The sequence below is a fragment of the Molothrus aeneus genome, chromosome 3 (genome assembly GCF_037042795.1).
Source record: "Molothrus aeneus isolate 106 chromosome 3, BPBGC_Maene_1.0, whole genome shotgun sequence".
In the NCBI taxonomy this organism is placed as follows: Eukaryota; Metazoa; Chordata; class Aves; order Passeriformes; family Icteridae; genus Molothrus; species Molothrus aeneus.
This window is the reverse complement of record NC_089648.1, coordinates 85,263,517-85,287,477: the sequence shown is the minus strand read 5'-3', so window position 1 is coordinate 85,287,477 and position 23,961 is coordinate 85,263,517. Positions and strand designations below refer to the sequence as shown.

General features: G+C 34.9%; 1 protein-coding gene across 1 annotated transcript in view; it reads left to right on the top strand.

Moving 5' to 3' along the window:
• The window catches only part of CSMD1 (CUB and Sushi multiple domains 1), a 1,074,877-nt gene that overhangs the window by 539,966 nt on the left and 510,950 nt on the right, over positions 1-23,961 (top strand). Inside the window, exons 4-5 of the mRNA XM_066547292.1 lie at positions 5,084-5,278; positions 17,016-17,223. Coding sequence (XP_066403389.1) covers positions 5,084-5,278; positions 17,016-17,223 — 403 coding nt within the window. The remainder of the gene's footprint in view (positions 1-5,083; positions 5,279-17,015; positions 17,224-23,961) is intronic.

The following is a 23,961-nucleotide window of genomic DNA, read 5'->3' as shown; positions in this document are numbered from 1 at the left end:
AGTTTTCTGAGTAGAGACTTCAGTTTCAATGCCATTCTTGCAAGAAAATTTTGGTTTTTTTATCTCCTATTTTTGAGCTTATTGTGTTCATTTTTTATGAGTATAGTAATTACCTTCCTCAAAAGCTGTTTTCTTCTTCTGTAGCTGCAAATACAGTTGAATGTGTCTTCTATTTATGCATGAAATGGTAAAATGCAACTTCTACTGTAGCCATGTGGACAGGGTATTGTGGGCTGTGCCTCATACCTATTGAACATCTTGACATATGCCCTGAAATTTTCTGAAACCCTGATTTTCTCCACAAAGTTTCTGAAGTCCCTCCTAGTGCTGTAATTCCAAAGCAGCCATTGGTATCAAAGGACTATCTCATTTCCTCCTAAGTTATGCTTTTTTCTTTGTGTGTGGTTTTGCCTGTGGCCACCAATTTAAGGTAATGTTAGAAAACACTAGAGGACTGTAGTAGAGGTACAATGGAACAGCAAAAAGTCAGCATTTTCATCTGGCAAAACTTAAGGGCAACATGAAAAACTTTTCCAGCCGTTTCAGTAACAACACGAAAAATAACAAATATAATATATCCTTGGAAAGTCACGTAAAGATATTGAAATAAGTGGAGGAAAAACATTTAATTAGTTCCTTTTCTTTCTTCTTCCCACTTCCTATTTTTCCTAATTGGCATTCAGCTGCTTTCCGAATTGCTGCTGTCAAGTTCCAACTACTATGTGTGGCCTATATAAGCTGAGCAACTGGTTCACAGAAGGGTGAAGCTGACATAATTTTAACTGACATAAGCAGTTTGAGCTTTTTGCTGCTAAGGCCTCTAGGCGATCTTTGCAATCTAGTTGATGATTGTGACATCTGAGAGAAAAAAGAAATCTGTTATTTCTCCTGAAAATTATTGTCAGATTGGGCCTCTGAATACTAACTTCAGCAAAGGTTGGGAAGTTAATTTTCATAGTTTTATAACTGGTTTCAAATCCAGATGTCTTATTCATGTAACAATTAATCGGAGTTGGGCTGCGAGAGACCTCAAATCCATCAGGATTTATCAGAAAGTATCTTTTTTTGACTCAACTTCTTAAACCAAAATAGAAAAAAATATCTTACCAAATCAGGACATTACATTGCTGGTACCATGATGCCACAAAGTGGCAGTGGCAGAGGGACTGCTTGAAGTGAACGCATGAAAAACTTCAGGCATTTCTTATTGCATATTTACGGACTCTTGCATCCTAGTGTGAAGAACATAATAAGAAAACTTGGGCAAAATAGTCCTTCAAAAGTTTATTTATTCCAGTGACATCTACCATTTATATTTTGGTTTGGGGTTTTTTTTATTAACAACAACTGTTTAATTTTAGGTTGTTTCTCTGTTATGGTAAATCAGAAAGATGTAGATGATGAAGTCTATAAAAAAATGAAGGAAACTCTTTATAAATGAAAGCAGAGGATTACTATGTTTAAGGTGCTGTTAATATTCTTTCAAGTGGCATGTGTTGCAAATAAATATAGATTTTAACCTTAGAGTCTTGAACAGGCTATATAAATAAATAATCTGATACACACCACTTAAGAATGAGTAATTTGTTAAGTATGAATTTATTTAATAACCTTTAATTGAAAATTCATGTATCACCAAGCTGTCATTTTTCTACTATTTTGTACAACCCTTGCTATCTTGTAGCCTTTTGCATCTGTCTCATAATAAATATTAGCATTACATTTTAGCATGTAAATTTTAATGGTTTGAATGGTTTTCTGCAAAAATTAAAATGTAGCATGCACAGTTAGTTTGAACAGGAAGTTAAACCTTTGGCATTTTAGATCATTAATTATTTTCGTTATGGATTTTGATTATGTGCATTCGTTAAAAATTTATTCTGTCTAGGAAGAGCAAGGGAGTGTATGAGGAAGGCCTATCTCTTAGCTCAATTTCATTAATAAATCTTAACTAATAAGCAGTCCTACAGATTGATCTGTGCTAGGAAGTGAAGTCTGTACAGGTTTTTTTGTCTGTCAGAGTGGTGAAGATAGACATTCTACTTGAGGAGGAAATTGGAGAAAGACATCCTTGGTTATCCCACTGTGCATATTTTTGCTAAGACTAAATACCAAGACTACAAAAATTATTCTCCACACACTGTATTTACTTTTTTTTCCAAAATTGGAAAGGACTTGGGTTAAAAAAAAAAAAAAGGATAGGAAGCATGGTGAGAGCACTCTAACGTTAGTTCTGTATATAAAAAATCCATTCTCTTAAGTGCTTCAGTGTAGTATAGTTTATAATAGTTCTCAATACACAGCAAACATCAAATTATTTAATGAATCAAGAGCCTGTGACTGCAATCTTATTGACAGTAGACCTCAGTAACTCTAAAGACAAATATGGGTCTTTTACTGAAAATTTGGCAATGAATTTAAAGCTTGATGGATGCATATGATAGGTTTGATTGACTAGAATCCTCATAATCCAAAGATTAAACTATTTTGTTCAATGTTAGGAACCTTCAAAGGCTAATTCATCTTAGGTCTAGACTAGAAACAGTAAAGCCTGCACAGATGAAACTGTGTCTATCTCAATGTAGTTCAGTCAAAGTTTTAGAAAAGCATATAAATAATGTAGTTGAATACTTGATCTGGAGAAGTGGTGAAGTCCTGTGAACTATCACATGAATTATTGACTATGGCTGTCATTCTCAGATCACTCATTTTTTACTGGGTTTTAGGAGGTTACGGTAAAGTGCGTGCCAATTTCGGGATGCTAAGTACCATTTTCTCTGAAGTTCTTGGCAGAGGTGGTGGTAAGAAGACGCAGGTAAACATATCCTAGGAGACTTTAGAGACTGACTTACTGCAATGCAGTTTCAACAGTTAGCCAGTGGCAGTTGTTATTTATATGGCAGATGTAGATTTTCTGTGATGTGTTTCCTTAAGAATGCAGTTTATCAGAATTCATAGTAGCTTTGAATAATGATTATTTTTATTTTTCTGATAGAACACCATCCTGTAAAAATAAAAGCTGGCTTTTGATTTGTATAATTTTTTTTGCTGCACGCATCAGATCTTTTCATAAAACTACTTCAATTTACAGCTCTTTGTAAAAATGTTTTGATTAGAAAATAACATAAAAACTTTTTGTCTCAAATCCAAGTATTCTAGTGTACCAAAGACGGTAACAATTTTTTTATTTTTTGACTTGTACTGAACAACTGCTTGTGTTAACCTATCATGACTAAGGCAGCAAAAAGGGGAAAGTTTGAAAAGAGAGAGGTAGCATTTTCAGTAGTGCTAAAATATGTAATAATATACAGCAATATATGCTGTAGCTTATAATAGTTTTCAGCTTTTTGGAATAAAAATCACTATATTCCAATTATTTTGATATTTTATTTTATATGTAAGCACTTTATTTTGTATGTAATCTTTCTCATATATGTGAATCAAGCAGTGACTTTTTTAACAATGTGAGTGAGCACATCCAAAGAAATAATCTATTTTGTTAAATCTGCTGAAACAGTATGAAATAATCCAGGTATCATAATGTGTGCTTCTACCTTTGATAGCTATTTACAAAAAACCTTAGCTAGTTTCCTTTATTCAAGAAATCTTAGATCTTTGATCTGAAATGTGTAGAACATATGTCTAACTCATCATTCATTAGATTCTTAGGTGATTTTTGTTTCCTTGCTAATATTTATGGAATAATTTGGTATTTTTATAATGAAATAATGTTGTAAGTGAAAGTGTTCTTGCTTCTAATTTTTTTTATCTTTATGTTTCTTGACATTTTCAAAATTTTTTTTATATAACTTGGTTTGTAAATTAAGTGTAATTACTATCACTTAAATGCTACTGTGACTAACTGAGTAGTGAATTAAGGGCGTGCATTCACTAATTGAACTTACATGGTATAATGGGACATAATTAGTATTGATATATTGATATAATGCTTTGAACCATTCTGAGGACATGTTTGTATTGAGTAATCAGCCTCCTCAACATGCAGGTTACAGGTTGGCATGGTTATGTTTGTTCTGCAGATAGGTAAAGAAAAAGAGGAACTATGGAGTGAAAGAATTTGTTCATTAAACAAATGTGGCTTCTGAAATTATATGTGAGCTTTTCAGACCACCATTTCTTTGATGAACATGTTTCTCTTCTGTGCTCTGTTCATGATGCATTTTAGTTCCCTGCACTTATTTGTTCTCCTCTAAGGGAAATGAAAGAATTTTAATTTGTACGACTTTAGTGAAAGGAACTGTGTGCTATTAATAACTTTAAAAGAACTTTGAGAATAAAACCAATTGAATTTTCCTTCTCCCCTACACACATTTTTGATTTTTTGTAGGTGAAGGAGTATCATCTTTAAGATGATAACTTGTTCAGACAACTTCTTTCAAATAACTTATAATTACAAATGGTAGTAAGTTTCTCCAATTAAAAAATGTGTCCATTCATATTTTCCCAATGTCACTGCTTAGTTCCCTTGATGTTTTCTGATTCTTTTAAAAAATAGTAACTTAATTTATTTTCTAGAACATGAGCTAATATGAAACTAAGAAGAAAATCATACTTTTTTTCTATACTTGAGGCTTTAATTTACTGTCAGAGAAAAATTTATTATTGCATTATTTTAAATTGCTCTTTTCAAAACCTAAATGAAAACTACATGAAAGGCCTTCTACTGCCTGCACCTAAAATTATGTTGTATGAATATCTTTGCAATATTTATAAGGTAGAATTAAATAAACAGTTCTTTCACTCCATTCAAAGAAAATCAGCAGGATATGAAGAATACTTTTCTTTTAAATAGATCTGTAAAGAACTTCATTGAAGGACTGTTAAACCAAGATCTGAGTTTGAAATTAGCTTTGAAAATGATGACATCTATTAAAAGATGAAATGTTTTGCACAAGTATATTCCATAACCTCATTTCACCTTGTTTGTATAAGGTATCATGTTAAAAAAAAAAAAAAGGGAACCAAAACTGAAGCCAAATAGTTACATATAATTTTTGGACAAGTATTATTATTTCATTCTGCAAAATTTAACTGTAGTGTATTTCATTCTTTCTTTTGGCAGTATTACCTAGTCATACATGTGGCAACCCAGGAGAAATACCTAAAGGAGTACTTCATGGAACCAGATTCAACATTGGAGATAAAATCCGATATAGCTGCATCTCTGGTTACATCCTCGAAGGCCATGCCATGTTGACATGTATTGTGAGTCCTGGGAATGGTGCATCGTGGGATTTTCCTGTTCCTTTTTGCAGAGGTAAAAAATAAAGACATGAAATACCTTTTACATACAAACAGCAGATTAAATAAATTTCTTTTGAAGTGTTTTTTCCCCCCTAAATTAAAGCATACTAATGTACTGTCTAAAAATTGACACCATTTAAATTGTAATAACTCAAGCAGTGACACTCCAGAGTTTGCATTCAGAGATGGATATAATCTACTCATCTTTTTTTCTTTCTGTTTTTGTGGGGCATAGCTATATCAATTTGACAGGATCTGGCCAGGAAAAAAGCTTCAGTGATGTAAATTTTGAAGGGTGGTCCAGTCCCTTTGAGTCCTACTCCTGTTTAGAGCATGGATAACTTCAAAGTAGTGTCAGATTGGTCAGGGCTTTGCCTAGTAGAAAATTTAATATCTCCATTTAGATGAAGATTCTAAAGTCTCCCTGGAAACCTGTTATGGTTCCCAGCTGCTCTCATTCTCACATACAATTTAAATTAGAATTTTACAAGTTAAGTCTACTTCCTCTTCTCCTGTTGTGGGTCTATGAAAAGATTCTATTTCCATTCTGGCTCTTTCCTAAACTAAACAGTGCTGTTAGATTTTCACATATCCTCCACTTGTCCAGTCTGAAAAATCCTTTTCCTTCATCCTCTTGTCTCACACACTGTGTTCTTCAGCATCTTGAAGTTTTACCGGCCATTCTCTGGGATTATTCTAGACTGTCAGTGTCTCTTTTGTGCTGAAGGACCCTAGGTTGGACAAAGCATTCTAGATGGGGCCTCCTAAGTATCAAGCAGATGAGCTCTCTCTCTCTTTATCTGCTGGCTGTGCTCTTGGTTATGAACCCCATACAAGGCAAGCTTTCCATACTGCAGAGTTGCACCATATACTCAGCCTGTGTTTCACCAGGACTTTGAGTCCTTTTGTCAGAGCTGCGACCTAGCAAATAATTTCTGCGTGGAATGATCCTGGTCCAGGTATAAGACTTTGTATTTCTGTTTTGGAATTCCATGAGATTTCTGTTATTCTTCCAGCTTGTTAAATTCTGCCATAAAAGTCTGTCTGAATGGCAGTCCTGCCCTTCAAGATATCAGCCCATGATATCCTGTTGAAATCTGCTCTGCTGAAGTCCAAGGTGTTGATTCTATAAATTGCCTTTTTCATTTACCTCAAGATATTCAGCGAATGGTTGTGGTAACCACAGCTGCTGTGACTTATCTGAATGCTCTTTGCTCATAAATCAAGTTGGTCTGTCCAGTACCTACATTAAAAAATGTGATATCAGGTATCTTGTGCATTTGCATTGCTTGCCCTCTGCTATGCTGCCATCCCTAGAGATGCTGGGATGGTTAAAGTCTCTGATGATAACCAGACTTTGTGTCTGGGAAACTTCTAGTACTTTAACAGTTTTGATCACTGCTCAATCAGATGACTTGTAGCAGATATTCACAATAGTGACCTCTCTCTTGACTTTCACATCTCATTCTAACCTACAGGAGCTCAAGAGCTGATAGCCTATAGTGCAGCAGAGAGAGCTCTGTTAATTCAGGATCCTACTTCGTGTAAGGTGCAGCCTCTCCTTTCCTTCCCGCATTTCCTAAGAGCCTGTGTCTATCCATTGGAGCCCTCCATTCAGGTGACCTGTCCCACCACAGTTCTGTGACCGTATATGCACTTTCAGTTTGTCCAGTGTGCATCCCACGGAGCACATTTTTGCATACAGGCACTTGAAATGGCATCATGTTGCTTTGTGAGCGGGAGGGAGAGAAACATTCATTGTCTTGTGCCCATGACTTCTCCCCTGGGCCTGTTCTCCCATTTGCCTTTAGGTTTTGGTGTTTGCCCATGACAAACTCTCTTCACCAGGTCAGCAGAACTCTTGCCCTGTTCAGCCAGGCAGATCCTATGTCTCCCCTCCTGTCCTCATTCCTTCAAGGGGACCCTGTGATCGAAGAGGTCAAAGCCTTCTTGCCCAGCACCAGCTCCTTAGTAAAGTGCTGTTCTGCTGGAATCTGATGCTTCTACCTGAACTTTTGCCCTTGTATTAAGGAGAACCCCTCTCGTCTCCTGTGCTGTTCAGCCTGTTCTCATGCCCTGTGGACACCCTTTGCTGCTGCTGTTGCCACTCCCTTGGCAGTATTATTGGTTCCTATGTGGATGAGCAACAAAGGGAAGTTGTTTTATCCAGTAATGGTTACTTGTGACTGAGGGCTCTTGTATCATAATTCCTCACATGAAGGAAATATTTTATTCTTTTCTGTGCTCCAAAAAATTTCAAGGGTCACTAATCAAAAAACCCAAAGTATTTTGGTCAGGCCTGTTTTTGTCCTTTTAGTAAGAAGTAGCAAATGGGTGTCAGAAAAATAAACATAAGTTCATGGAATCATCAGTGTCTACTAAATATTTCTTATATTTCTGCAGATACTGTCTGTTTTGGCACTATTTGCCTGCATGCAAATATCTTTCACAAGATTGAAATTCCATCCATAGTTTTTAATTTTATGAATTTAACCTTTTAATAAAAAAATCAAGTGGGATCCTAAACCTCCTGCAGATCTTACATGAAATCCAAAGAATTCTGTGCACAGTCTGAGAAGAGATGAAGATCATAACAGAGAAGTTATTTAACAGTTAATGACTTATGTGAGCTAAGCCATTGCCTCAGTGAATTTTTAGAATTCTAGTGGAATGTGGATTTGATGAGAGATTTTAGACATTTCTTATTTTATTTCATTTTATCAGTCTGGAGCATATGCCATGAGGTAGCCCTTTGCATTCTCTATGACTTCAAGCAAGACATGTTCCCCTATTGTTCCTCTGAGAACCTTGATCTTTTCCATGAAAGCGTCTTTTGTTACAGTTCTGTTTCCAGATGATATTCTTTTTTCTTGTCATCATAAACTAATTTCATGGCACACATTCAAGATAACATAACAGAGTTAATAAAGCTCTGAGGCTTACTAAGAAATCATAACAGCCTTATTCTCTGTGGTATGTTTCTTTCCCTAGTTTTGCCGATACTGAAAAAATACTCCTTTCTGCAGTTTTGTGGCATAGTAATTCCAGAAAAATTAAGAAGCTGGTGTCCCATAATTTATACATTGTCTACCTGTATAGCTGCTGGTTTTGCTAGAATAATTCCTAGTGGATTACTGTCTCCTGGAAGATATAGACAGCATTGACTCTTGTCTTTGCCATTTTGTTTCTCTGGCTGCTGCTCAGTTTCAGAAATTCTCCTTTTAAAGTATAGCCATAGGGAGAGTGGTGGAGCTGGACTGTGCTGAAGGCTCATTGATGGCTTTAAATGAACTCTGAATAGAAATGAAATGAGTAAATGAAAATTTTAGGAAATTTAGAGAATTTTACTGTCAAGACATTTGCTTTTTTTCTCTTTTTTCTCTTTTTTTTTCTTTCAATAAAAATCATAGATCCCCCAAATACGAAACTATCCCCAGAGAAAAGTTCAAATGTAAAAGATGAGGCAATCCTGAAAGATGAGTCAATTATTAAAACGTAGTCCTGTTTTTTCATAAGGTAAATAAGAGCAACTTTGGACTTTTCAAATATTATAAGAAAGCTGGGAAGTTTACTTCGCGTTTCTGCAAAAACACTGTCTAGGTATTTACAAATACACTTACCAATTATACTTTTGCATACTTAAAAGAGTATTCAGAGAGAATCAATGCCCGACCTATTTCCTGTTAATGTTTTTTTTTTCCTGAGAATTAAAAAGTTCTTTGTTGTCTCAATCTCAGCTACAATAATTGTGTCATCCAAAACATTTGCCTTCTTTGTCTTGAGGTTGAAATACTGTGCAGTACAATCTGAAACATTTTAAAAGTTAATTTCATTCTCTTCAGTAGTTCCACTAATAGCTGATTTATGATATGTGACTACTTCTAAATGAACTTTGTATAATTAGGTTCTCAATTCTCAGTAATTTTGAGAATCCCTAGTTGATTATAGTTGCATGAGTCAAGATTTTTATGAAGCTAACATTAGGAATACAAATTGGATTAGCGATATTACAATGGTAAGCTTTTTCTCACAATAAAAATAGCTGTGAAGGAAAGAACATGTAATATATTATCATTAAAAACACACCCATCTATTAAAAGGAAAATAAAGAAGACAATAGAGTAAAAAAGATCCTATATCAGAAAATTCCATAAGGAACAAGTAAAAATTAATCAGGTTTCAGATTTAGGAACTATTTTTTGAGAAATAGTGTGGTCCAAATATTACATGCACACTCACATACATTTACACATATATTTATGTATGTCTAAAATTGAAAAATGTATTCCTTGATAATGGATGGAAGGAAAAAGAGTCTGTGATTCACTTAGAGTAAAATAAAACTGAATACAGAAACACAGAGCTGATGTTTTTGAAAAAAATAGCAAAAAGAAATTGATGATTTTGTTGTTATCCATACTTTCTGAGGCTGAGAGCAATTCTGTTATAATTTCTTTTCAGCCTCTGATGTTTAGACAAATATTGTTTTATAAGTTTAAGGAAGAGGAAAAGATCCCATATTTATCCATGTTTACAATTATAAAAAATTAAAAAGGAAAATAAAAAGAACACTTTCCAATAATTTTGCTTACTGGTGTTACATTACAAGAAAAAATGAGAATATTTTCCTTTTATCCACCCTATAGTCTCTATTTCTTACACTGACATAGTAGATTCCTGTCTGAGCAATTTTGTTCACTTCCAGAATAATCTGATTTGATGCAGCATTTACATTGAGATGAAATTTGGAAAAAGCCCTCATTGTAACTAGTCAAATAAGAAGTTAGAGAGTGTTTCAGGAAAAGCAGATAGGAAATCAGACACTAATTTCTTACATGGTAGTGCAGGACTAGGAGATCCCACCCAAGAGATTGAAGGACACAGATACAAGTAGTTTTGTATATCTGTATGTGTGTGTGTACAGATATATACTTACACACACATCTCTCTGTATTTAGATGTTCTTGTTCTAGCATGTGGCAGTAGGTATGGCGGGACCTGATAAAAAATGAAAAGATGCCAGGTCAAAGCTTGATCTTTGAAATAAGGAGCCTGGAAGCTGGGAACAAGTGAAAAAATGAAACATACCTCTGCTATGTTTTCAGCCCAATGAAAACATAGCAGAGGTATCCAGAATGATGCCAAGTTGAAGAATGGAAAACAAAACTTCAGCCTGACCATAAGCAATATGAGCAAAGTTAAGATGGGAGAAATATTCACTTATTAAAATGAAAATCAAACCTCACAGGGAGTCATAAAAAGATGGATTTGATAAATGGCCCTAGAGTTCTGAGAATAACTGCATTAAATTTACTATTTTTTTTTTTAAAGTGAAGTTTTCAACAATCATAAATTTAGTCTCACAGAATTCGGCCTTTTCTCTTTTTGCTTTAAAATTAGGAGCTTACTGTTCATTTGTTGTAGACTGTTACTTTAAGGGATCATTATCGACTTCAAAAGCATATTGTCAAGTGAAGGATAATCATTTGAAAACAGTTTAGGATACTTACATGAAAAAGAAGATAATATTTACAAGATATCCTGAAGACTTATCTTTTATTTTTTGGGAGAGAGGGTAAGAGATTACTGCTGATTAATTTTTGAACTTCTTAATTTAACTGTCTTCTCTTAAAACCATGTTTTTGCATAAAAAATGTGTTAGAGTTGGAGTTTTGATTTTAAGTTTGCTCAAGTACAAACAATCAATTCAGAAAATAACTTTTCTGTCAGCATAGCAAATAAATAGTCCATGGCTATTTTTGTATTATTTGAAGTATGTAACTTTTTTGACTAATAGATCAGATATCCTGTCCAGAGTGAATGGAGAAGAAATAAGTCTTTATGATATAACAAACTGATGTGATAGGATGAACAATTAAAGGTTACTAAATATAGCAAAATTTTAACAATATAAAAAAAAAGTGCAATATTACCCATCTGAGTCCAGTATTCTCAGGGCCCATAACTGTGAAATGACCCCACTGAGGTCTGCTTAGATCAAGCTCACTGGAATCTCAAAGCTAAAATGTTCAAAGTAGTGCTGCAGCTGAAATGGTTGCCCACAGGTCCCTAAACAAACTGCAACACAATTTTTGTGTTTCTATTTTGTACATGTTATTAGCTTCATGAAGGAAATATGATAATTTAAAATATGTAAAATAGATTCTGTTTTGCTAAACCATAATAATTTCTGAAATTTTAACCTACCTCCCCAAAATTCTACTTAGAGAGCAATCCAAATTATTTTGAAGTGCCCTTTGACAACCATGTAGATAGAAATAAAATTAATCTTAGATGCATGGTCTAATGAGTATTTAATTTATGTGAAGTTGATCAACAGCAAGAGGAGAAATTGAGAAAGGGAGGCAAACTGATTAGAGCACTTAGCAGAGAGATGCAGTGCATTTGCATTCAAGTGATGATAGAAAAAACCCCAAGCAACTTCTAGCAAGTTTCTATTTTTTTAACACAGAAAAGAAGCAGAGGTGTTGGCTTTTACCTATTCAAAATAAAGTCTGTAAAAACCTAAAATAGTAAGGAAGATAAGGAATTAGAGGTGTATATTTTGATGGTTAAATAGCTGTCTGCCTGTTGGAATTAAATTAGATAAGTGAGCTATCAGATGAATGCATAATGCTACGCTATTGTAACACTGTGATGTGTTTGGTCATTCTGAATCTGCAGTTTAGCAGCTTGACAGTTGGCAATGACATATTAAAGTTTTCTTTTACACTTTTCATTTATATAATATGCGTGTTTCTATGTTTTTGTCAGTAAGACATTTTAAAATGGTAATTTTCAAGTCCCATTTTAAAAAAGCTATTACCAAATTTTTCATACTAACCTTTTTGAAAATATACAGAGCATGTGCTTGTGAAAGTAATCATTCATCATTATTTCATAGATATGTTCTCTGTGCTGAAGATTTTTTTTAAATGAAGTACAATTATCTTCTTTCTCACAAACTACAGAAAAGCACAATTTAATAAAGAATTAAATACATTGTAGAATCATAGAGTGTCTCAAGTTGGAAGGGAGACATAAAGATCCTTGATTCCAACTCCCTGAAGGCTTAAAATTAAACCACATGGCTAAGAAAGAGCAATATTGCAACGCTCCTTGAACTCCAACCAGCCTGTGCCATGACCATTTCCCTGGGGAGCCTGATCCAGCGACTGGCCAGTCTCCCAGTGAAGAGACCTACTTTTCCTAGTGTCCAATCTGAGCTTCCTCTGACACAGCTTCATTCTGTTCGCTTGTGTCCTGTCCATGGTCACCAGGCAGAGGTCAACATCTCCCTCTCTGCTGCCTGCCTGGAGTAGTTGCACAGGGTCATGAGGCCATCCCTCAGCCTTCTCCAGGCTGAACAAGACAAGGGACCTCAGCCACTCCTTCTAAGTCTTGCCCTCAAGACCTGCTCTGCACACACTGATAGGTTGATGTCCTTCCTGGATTGAGACATCCAGAAGTGCACACAGTACCTGAGGTGGGGCCATTCCAGAGCTATGCAGAGTGGGGCAGTCACCCTTGCCCAGATGGTGATGCCCGACGCTCCCCAGGGCACGGCTGGCCCTCCTGGCTGCCAGGGCACTGCTCGCTCATGTTCAACTTGCTAGCAACCCAAACCCCCAGATCTCCCTACATCGATGTGCTCTCCAGCCTCAATAAAAAAAGAATTTTTTCAGAGAAGCTTTTAATAAGACTTGCTAAATAATTTAGGCCTATGGTTCATGTAGAATCCTCTAAGGCTGCAATTTTCTTTAATTGATAAGACTTATAAAATGTGACTCAAACTGACAATATGTCATTTGATGATGATTCATAAAATATCATTCAAGTTTTTAATTGCACCTGTGCTATTGCTAGTGATAGATAAGGAAATGACTACTAATGACATAAGAAGAAAAATTTCATTACTATGAATTTTATGTACTTTAAATCACCACTATGTTTTTATCACTTATGTTCAAAGAGTAGTGTAGTAATATGATTTTCCACATGAAGAGCTTTCAATATAAACTTCAAGTGGAAAAGCCAACTCAAATATTTAAATTCAAATTTTAAGTTAATTTTGAAAGATTCATAATAAATTTTGAAAGGTTAGGTTAGTGTTGAGGTTTTTTGCTTTGTTTTGATTTTATTATGCAATAAATGTTATTTTATTTGCCTAAACATTTTATTATGTAGTGTATTAAAAAAGGTACATAGAATAAAGAACATTGCCCTCTGGAAAGCATTGTGTTTCGATGAGAGAAAAGTCCTGTAAAAAATGATTTAATGTTCAAAAGATACCTAAATGAATTCAAAGGAAGATTTTTAAGATACTGGTTTTGTTGTTACTTCATCCTTGGCTATTTGCCCATCAAGGCATGTCTCTCACTTGTCGCAAGATTCATTTATGCAAAATACAGCTTACTAAGATTGCCAGATTATTATTTTTGATGAAATTACTCTTTCTAGCTTAAAAAAAAATGAAAGTTTTTTCATTGACTTCCACAGTGGTACTTCTCATTTTTTGCATGCATAAACTTGATGGATATGTTTATCTGTTTTATCATATCTATACAGTATACATATTTTTTGTCAAGTGGTGCCAGCCATATGTTTTTGCATGTGTACTTTATATGAGATGCATATTCTCTAAATTCAGAGCACTTAATTCCTGACTACTGTGAGATCCAAATGTTTGTAGCTTTATACTTCAAGTAGTCATTTATGCTGATACAAACAGCACTTTGTGCAGTTGCTTACAACTTGAAAATAACCATAAGTGTTTGGAATTAATTACTTGCACATTTTAAAATGCAATTTGTAAATCACATAGAATTTGAATTCATGAATCCTCAGGCACTATCTGCTATCAAATTACTGCAAGCACAGTGATGCACTAAGATTCCTGAGCAGTAACTCTCTCAAAAGCATAACATAGAGAAGGCCATGGCCAAAAATGAGACAGTCCAAGGAGGCCAACTCACCCTGGGACCAGCTGTGTAAGACCAGACAGTTTGTGTCCCATCCTCTGAGCAGCGAGGCCACATCCTGACTGCCTGCACTCACTTGAGCAATGCATTGTGCTTTACTATTCAACAGTCCTGTTGCCTTAGCCTGTGTGCTGCTTGTGATGAAGGAAATACCCAAAGCATATCTGTCAGAGAGTAAATGCTCTCTGGTTCAGGCTGGTTTCTGTGGTCTTACCTAGCTGACCAATGTTCTCTTTCTGTTTCTGTGTTAGCTTGACTTTTGCAAATCTCTTCAGGATGGTGTTGTGAATAGATTAAAAGGCTATGCATCCCTTTGAGCAGATAGCTGTAGTAGACTGAGTTCCTTTGGCTCTCATTCGTAATGCGCAGCGTATAAATTTAGATTTTTGCATGTGGTTGCCAGTAATAATAAACTAAATTTCAGCTGTAAAATTCTGAACTTTAGAACTCAAAGATTATTCAAGGGCTTTCTATCAGGAACAGTGAGGAGTATTGTATTTAGCACTTTTAAGCATGTAACTTAAAGTCAGTATAAACAGTGAGAGATGGTATAATTGAGGATGCTGTCATAAAAAATTTAACAGCAACAGCTACTACCAAAGAGATATGGGTGAATTAGGATTTTGCTCATCTTGCTGATTACCCTGAATGTGAAGAGTCTGCCTGCTAGCTTTCAAGAATACAGATGGAACTGTTATGTGTTAGAAACTGAAACTTTAAAGTGCAGGTACAGGATGTACAGCATTAATTTGTTTTTTCTTTTCTGGGCTGGATGATGATCTGAAATGAAGTGCTAGAAAGCTATTAAAAAAAGTAAACAAAACACAAACAAATATAAAAAGCAAAACTGCAACAACAACAAAAATCCCCCAAAACAAATACACACACAGACACAAAAACACTGGGAAAAAAGAGAAAGTTTAGATATTATTCAGTAAAAAACCTCAATTCTCCTTTCTGATTTATTATAGAATTACAGTAGTTTTCAAATTATTTTAGTCTTTGAATGTATTATGCACCAGGAGATTTTACTCAGATTCTCAGCTTTATCCATGGTCCTTTAATTTTCACTTCCTTTCCCCCTTTCATTCCTCAGTGGCACAATGGCCCTTTCAATATACACTGTATAAAAAGCCAGAAATTGAGGAAGGAATCACAGAAATGGCCTGATTTCACCAACAAAAAAGAAATCTTTTAGGAAAGTCAATCTATTCTAGCTCTATTCTTTCATTTTAAATATGACCAAACACTTATAAATATCAGGGTCTAGAAAGTAAGATATGAAATTTATTGAAAAAACATGACCTCTTCTGAAAAATATGTGTTCCAAGAAATTAAATCAGTAAGGCTTTAGTAGCCAAGGTTATGTTACATTTGTGTACATCAAAATTTACTTTTGCATGTAGAAGCATAAAGATCGTGCCATTCAGGAGCTTCCTCTCTTCTTTTTAATCAAATTAATGCTCTATACATTACTTAAACATTAAAGAAATTATTCTGTTTCTGCCTTTTTTGAAATTCTTCCTTTTACTTCTGTCACTTATTGGCTATTTAGCCCCTTTTAATAGTCTCCTTTTTCTAATGTCCAGACCCAGCATTCTTCTTCCTTTGATTAATGAATCCTTTTTTCCTTCAAATATTCCTTTAAAACACACTCACACTGACAGGCTTTCAATTATGATTGAGAAGAGCAGCTCTACTCCTACACTTTTCTGTTGTCTTAATTAGCTATTCAGTTATTATCCTAATTAGACTATAAGTACCTAGTGTTATGCACCTTGCCAAGCTATGTGTTTTTGAATCTCCATGTGCACTTATAGTATGCAAATAATACTAATGATAGTAGCAGTAAGTAAAGATGATAAAAGAGATAAAAATCAAATGCTTCTCTCCTGATCCTTCTCCTATGCTGAAATGTTTTTAATTACTATTTCTTTGGCTTTCATTGCCACATTATCAAAAAGCAAATGCTACCTGATGAGTTTTTAATTTCTTAAGTCAATTAATTGTACGGATGACATATTTTCTTGGGGTTAGCAAGGAAAATACAAGACATTTGCTAAATAATTTGGCAAAATATTAAATAACATTCAAGATTTAGGAGAAAATTCCTATGCTTTTCATTTTAAAAAAATTGTTAATAATCATTAAATACATACATTATTGACGGATAGCCACAAAATCTTCTGAATTCATTTGTCATCTGTAAACATCCTGATTCAGAACAAAAAAAAAAAAAAGAAAGTAAAGGGAAAGGATAGTATGATGTTATTAATGCTTCCTAGTTTAGGAGGGTGAAAAATAGAAGATTTTTTTTATCTGCAGGTTTTTTGTTTTTTTTTTTTTTTTGTTGTTGTTGTAAGAAATAAGTGAAAGAAAATATTTGTTCAATATTTTTAAATTTGTATCACAAAGAGTCTAACTGTTTCTGTGGTTTTGTGCCTAGTTCTTTTTTAGGCTTCTTCTGTGCACACATTCACAGAGCCAGGTTCTCCAAATCAACACATAATAGGCGTCCCTGCTAACCTTCATTCTTGTTTGACCTGGTGCTGAAGTGACACCAACAAAGAAAACAAGTCAGAAAACCCAAACCAAAAACATCTGCTGATTAAAGGCCAGACATTCCATTCTATTTGCCTGGACAATTATTTGTTTCTGTGTGTGCATATTTATGGGTCCTCAGTGAGTAGAGAAGATCTGGGTTTATAGCAGAAACAAGGATGGTGTTTGAAGTGCAGCTTCATTAGTAATTGATGTTCTGTTTGTCAGCTGAAGGAGCTTGTGGAGGGACACTACGTGGGACAAGTGGAACTATTTCAAGTCCACACTTCCCTTCTGAGTATGAAAATAATGCTGATTGCACCTGGACCATATTGGCTGAGCCAGGAGACACCATTGCTTTGGTCTTTACTGACTTCCAGTTGGAGGAAGGATATGACTTCCTAGAGATCAGTGGAACAGAAGCACCATCAATATGGTAAGTCAGAGATCTTTTAAAGATCTCACTTCCTGTTTTTCTCTTTTTTGGTACCTAACTGAAAAGATATCAGAGGATATTTAAGATATTTTCTACCTGTCAGCAATGACTGGGTTTTATGCTTCTTTTTTGGTCCCTTTCACCTTTTAGAACTGAAAAAAATAAATTGTTTCCTTCTGTTTCTTTCCACATCTTTGTCCTTCCTCTTATTTTCCTCAATCTACTAGAGTTATATTTGTATGGTATCTTATCAGTGAACATTTAATTCATGTTACATATTTGAACTTGGTATAAGAACATTTTTGATGTTGTGTCTTGAATAACATATTATGCTATTGTACTTCAGCAATGAAAGCAGTGAGCAAAAGTCAGCCTGAGTAAAACAGAAATATATAGACAGCTAATGGATGGCATCTTATTCTAAACAGGCTGTAATTCAGTCTCACTATGTGTATGCATGTATGCAAGCATTATTCCCTTATGTTAGGTGATGTTAAAACCGTTTGCTTAGCAATATTAGGGATTTGTAATTGTAATACTAAATCTATGTTCTCTGTACTAAGTAAAAGATGATCGTTCTGCCTGTGGGAATGGATTAAGTTGTGGAACAGTTTGTATTATAATTTCTTTGCAGCTTACATATGCAGGTTTTTCATCCTTTTCATCTCTGAGAATGTCTTGTGCTTGACATTATGTGCGCTATTGCTATAAAATTTAGCCTAGAAAAATGTAGATATTCTCAGGTGACTGATGATTATTATCTTCAGAATGCCTTTCTAGAGATAGGAAGCAATCCTACTATTATTTTGATGTCATAACTGGCTAGACAGTGCAATATATTGATAATTGTGAAGTTATAGCTAGATCTGATCTTTTGAAAACCTATCAATAAAAATGTGTGGTAACTATACTTGGCAACTATGTGAAAACTTTGGTTTAAAGACACATGCAAATCTATGTCACTGATTCCAAGAAGATTTTTTGCCTTTTCTTTTATATACTTTTTATATAACTTGTATGTATCCTCAGTATTCGTAGCACGCATACTTGTAGCTCCTTAAGTCCAATAACTTAGCATAGACCTAGTATTTTGTTAGGCCAGGAGATCAAACATCCTAAAGACCTTGTAGTAGGAGGCCAGAAAACTCCACGCTATCTTGGGAAACCAAGATCCTCTCCAGAACATATCCTGTAAATTAAAGATTTGGCTCTTCCAGGGGGGAATTCCTCAGACAGAGGAATATCACAACATTCATCCAGGCCTCCCATTGGGGAATCTTTGTTAGATATGCTAATTTTTGAAGTCTATAAATTGTATATGAAATCTATTGTGTGTGTGCATCATCACAGCGCATTCTACTTTGGCAAAATGGTGCACCATAATGATGGTTATTAAAATACCTGGGTAAAACCCCCTTATCCCTTAGCCCTGTCTGGCACTCAATTTTTTAACACCATCATCACAAGATGACTCTCCAACATTTCCACTTAAGCAAAAGTGTAATGGCAGTCAGTGAAGCAGCTTGATATCAAATTAAGTGCTTATGTCTGAAGTACAATATGTGAATACCCCCTTGCCTCTCACTCATGCACAGAAATGCACAACAGTCATCAATGCAAAGTTTTCTTCTTAGGGCTTCTGAGGATCAGAAATTGAAAGCTTGAAGGGGAATAAATAATGCAAGTTTGCTACAAAACATAAAAGTATGTCCATTTGATTTCAAGCGAATCCACTCAACATTTTACAACATACTTGTGCTTTTGATTTCCGGTAATAAATTAAGTAGAATATGAGCAGAAGGCATTGGAAACATTCTGCATTGATCTCATGCAATATTGGTCAGCTTTACTTTGGAACAGAGATATAATAAGAATTTTATTTCTCCTAGAATTTAATCTTAACATTTTTCTTGTTTTCTGTGGTGTGCTGGAGATCATTATTTAGCACTGATCACTAAAACATGGATTTATTTTGTGTTTCTAAGATCATAGAATCATAATTTAATTTGGGTTGGAAGGAAACTTAAAAGATCATCTAGTAATACCCCTCTACTGTGATCAAGGACTTCTTTAACTGGATCAGATTGCTCAGTCCTGACCTTGAATGTTTCTGGGTGTAGACATCCACACCTCTCAGGGCAACCTTTTCCAGTGTTTCTCTACCCTCACTGTCAAAACATGTCTTCTTTATATGTAATCTAAATCTACCCTCTTTAAAATCATTACTCCTTGTCCTATCAAATCAGATTGTGCTAAAAAACACTGTTCCTCTCTTTCTTATAAACCTCTTTCACATACTGAAAAGCTGAAATGAGATCTCCACAGAGCCTTCTCTTTCCAGCTGAACAGCCACAACCCTCTTCTTATATGAGAAGTGTTCGAGCTTTCATTCATTTTTGTAGCCCTCATTTGTACTTGGTTGAACAGGTCCATGTCCTCCCTGTGCTGAGACACAGAGCTGGATGCAGCACTCCAGGTGGGGTCTCACCGGAGCAGGGGGGCAGAATCCCCTCCTTTGCCCTGCTGGCTATGGTGTTTTTGATGCAGCCCAGGACACGTGGCTTTTAGGGCCTTACATGGGAGCTCATGTCCAGCCTCTCACCCACTAGCACTCCCAAGTCCTTCTTGGCAGGGCTGCTTTCAGTCTGTTTGTCCCTCAACCTGGATTAATACAAGGGGCTGCTCAGACCCAGGTGCAGCACCTTACACTTGGCACTTTCAACCCTCATGAGTTTTCCAGGGATCCACTTCTCCTTTTCAAGCTTTTCCTGGTACATCTGGATGGCATCCTATTTCTCAGGTGTGTCAATGACACCACACATTTTGGTGTCATCAGCAAATTTGCTGTGGCTGCACTTCATCCCAGTCTCCATGGCATGAAGATACCATGAATAGTAGTAGTATCAGTGATTCCAGTGCAGGATTAGTACAGGATCACTGATGAAAGGCTGGAGAAGCTATGAGCAATTTCATAGGAAATGTTTAAAGGATTATTGGAAAACTTGGAATGGAGCTACACATTCAGCTATATTTAATCCAGAACAGTTACCATAGTGACATTAGAGCCATGCTAAATGTAGTGCATTCTGTAATATGCTAAAATCAGCTGTGTGTTTAAATGGGAAGTTGTTCCATACTTAAAACTAATGGTCTAGGGGTGTTATCATCTAAAAATGTGACTTTTTTTTAATTGCTCCCTTTTATTGTATCTGGCATCATGTCAACAGCTTTAGGCATTAATTCTGTATTAGGAGTCACATATTCCATTAGCACGGTCTGGTAATTAGGATTGGTTTTTTTCCCTTAAAGGAATAATTGCTGTAGAATAAGTGAAAAAATACACATACATGAGCACTGTAAAAGCGAGAAAGAGAGCAAGAAATAAGAAAGTAATATCAGACTGATTATTCTTTAGTGTTTTTAGTGTGTGATGCAATATGTCTGGATTACCCTCTCCAAACATATCAGCAAGGTTAGAAGCAGTTCCAGCATGATTGCAGTAAAAAAAGAATGGTCATGCTTTTTTTAAGTAAAGCAATGGAAATGCAAGGACAAGTGGAGTCTCAATGCTGAAGGACAGTAATCTGATGTATCTATAAAATATGTATATAAGATGTGTTATAGTAATTATATAGATTCTACATCTTTCTCCTATATAATACTAATATTTTAATTTAGGTATTATGCCACACATGTTTTTAAACCTTCTATAAGATGTTCAGTAAATTTCTGATTTATATAGCTGATCTTTGGCTTCTTTTCCAGTGCATTAATAAGGAAGAAGAGATTTGTTTAGCTTTTCTTATTTTTAAAATCACTCATATGGTCCATCCTAATGGAATTAGTTTATAAAAGAGTTAGAAGATATTATTTCTTTTATGTACATTATACAGTTGGAACATCTAAAGCTATTCAAGGTTCATTTGTTTGGGGATTTTTTTTGTTTGTTTTGAGTGTTTTGTTGCTTTTTTCAATTAGAGAGCAGTTATATAGCTCTGGATCTTGAATGAATATAGGTGACCACATTTTTAATTCTGCTTTGAATCAATAGATGTGTCAACAGGCTTTAAAAGAGGAACATGAGTGCAAAATGAATGTGAATGACATAGAAAAGCCTTTTTAATCTGTAAAAAAAGTAGAAATGCTATCAGTTAGACTATAGGTGAAAGAAATCTTTTTGGATTTTAACAATTTTCTTAGTTTGCTATTACATAATGAGTTTTAGGTGTAAAATAAGTTTTGTTTGAGTTGATAATCTATTGCTTGCAATACCACAAACAGTACTTTTGAGAGCATAACAGAAAGGCTGCCTCTGCTATGTGTGGAGCCCATCTCCAAGTCCAGCAAATTGTTGATCTTTTCAGTCTGAAGGGCTTCTGTGTTGATAATTATTAGAATATAAAAAAATAAGCTGAACATTGAATATAACTTTTAAAATACTTCCAAACATAAACTTCCTTAATACGTCTGCATAAGTTATATGGTACTTAAAATTAAATCTAAGGTAGATCTACAGATAGTATTAAGAAGTATCTCAAGTATCTTAGAAATCGAGACTTTAGCTGAACAGAGTTTTGAAAAAGAAATCTATTACTTAGGGAAAGCATCCTATTGAAAATATCTTAATCTTTCCCAAGACTCCCCCTTGACGTGGAAGACTGGGGTTTTTTATTATCATATGTAGGTTAGGTAAAACTGGACAATTCACATGGGCATAGGTAGGTCCAGCTCAGGCTTTTTCATGTAAGTGTGGCTTGGACATGATTTTTAAAAAGTCATCAAATTATCTTAGACTGTTATACTGTGCATGAAAGGTGATTATGACACTAAGAATAATTTTGCAATTATTTTTTTAATGAGGAATTCTAATTTTGAACAAATTTTGTTCAATTTTTTTTTCTCTTTGACCTTATAATAGTGATTTTTTTCTTACTGTGCTTCAATTTAAACCCAAAATTAATATCCTTTATATTTTTGTCAGTATTTGCCAATGTAGGAGAATGAACTACACTTCATACTTTTTAGTCTAAATTAATTTCCTAATGCTATTTAAAATTACCTTTAAGGTTATTCTGACTTCCTTATAAATCATTTCAATATCATAGTGGAAGGCCATAAAACTTTATGTGGATATGAGAGTGATTTGGAAGCAGCACTAATGAATTGCTATAATCTTGGCATACAATTTGGCATAAGTACCAGGAGTCACCTGAAACTCACTTCTTGTTTCTGTGTTAATTAATAACTCCTATAACAGCTGGATACTATTTTGTGTTTCTTAGTAAATACACCAGTCCAAACACTCAGATATATTTCAAAATAGTAGGATTTCAATTTGCATGCTTTCTGTCCTGTTTATAGATCTGTTATCTTAATTACCACCCTCCTTGTGAGAGGCCTACAGCAAAGTGATGCATGAGGTAATGGAGTGGTCTAGATCACCTTTTTGATAGACACCTATGGCAGTAGAGCCAGACATCTGAGCTGAGTGTTTAGCTCAGAATTACATAATTAGACAGCTGAAGAGCACCATCTATTGGTTTGCTGTTAAAAGATGCATCGCTTGTGGATCACCTTCAATAAAAAAGTACTACACCAGAAAAAGGCTTGGGACGTGCCTGTGCCAATATATGACACTATTTTTTGTTTCCTTCTCCATCAGGTGAGAAAAGATATGCCATGGCCATGCAGCAAAGGGAAGACAGTTAGAGTCTAGCTTTTTCATTTGAGGAAACTATTCAATTTTTATTAAATTATGTGTCATTGCTTACTTTTTTAGCCTCTTTAGAGACATCATGACCATCATTCCTTTTTTTGTGTCACCAGGGGAACTCTGCAAAGTTATATGCTTGTCTTGGAGTTACTGGTAAAGGGTTCTCTTGCTACCTGCTAGTTTTTGGAAGCTCTTATCTTTCTCTAGCTTCTGACTGGCTTTCCCCTATTATCTGTTTTGGTTAGGAAACCAATAGGTTTAAGCTTCTCTACTGGATAACTTGTCTGTCTGACCTGCCATGAACCTTTTTTTTTTTCAGGAAAACAAGTGATGCATAGTTACCCTCGATTTCTTTCTGTTGACTTTCAGGTTGCAGAGTTTTCAGTTACCATGTAAAATTACGTAATCTGTGACATGTGAAAATTAGCAATAAAGTTATCTAGCACTTGAACCCAACCTATTAAATATATGTAGCAACAGAAAAATATTTAAAACTGATTTACCACACAGCACTATTCATTACCAAACCCCCAAGATACATTGGAGGGACAAAGAAATTTTAAGGTGAGTGGCTAATGTAGATTCTGTGCCTGTATGAAGAGCTTTTTAAGACTAAAAAAATATAGAGATTCTGACAGAACACTGCAGACTTTGTAATTCATAATATGTTTATTTACCTGATTAGAAGGAAATTTCTGTTAATTAAATACATTATACTAAGAGATTTTTTCCATACATGATTCGTTCAAAGTATTACTACAGAAGGTGTCATCAGAAGGTATTTGCATATTGAAAACTGAATTAATGACAGAAAAATCGCCAAAATAAATAATATGGCAAACACCTTGTCCCATTAAAAGGCTCAGTGGAATACACTTTTCCTCATCTTCTGAGTCCTGTCAGTTGCTGCCTTTGGTACTGATGCTTGTCTCTCCGGGTTTCTCCAAGTTGTTTTTTTGTCTGTAATACCTGTGCTCCCGCTGCTCCCTTCGCTCCTACAAATGAGCCCTTTTTCAGCATTCTTC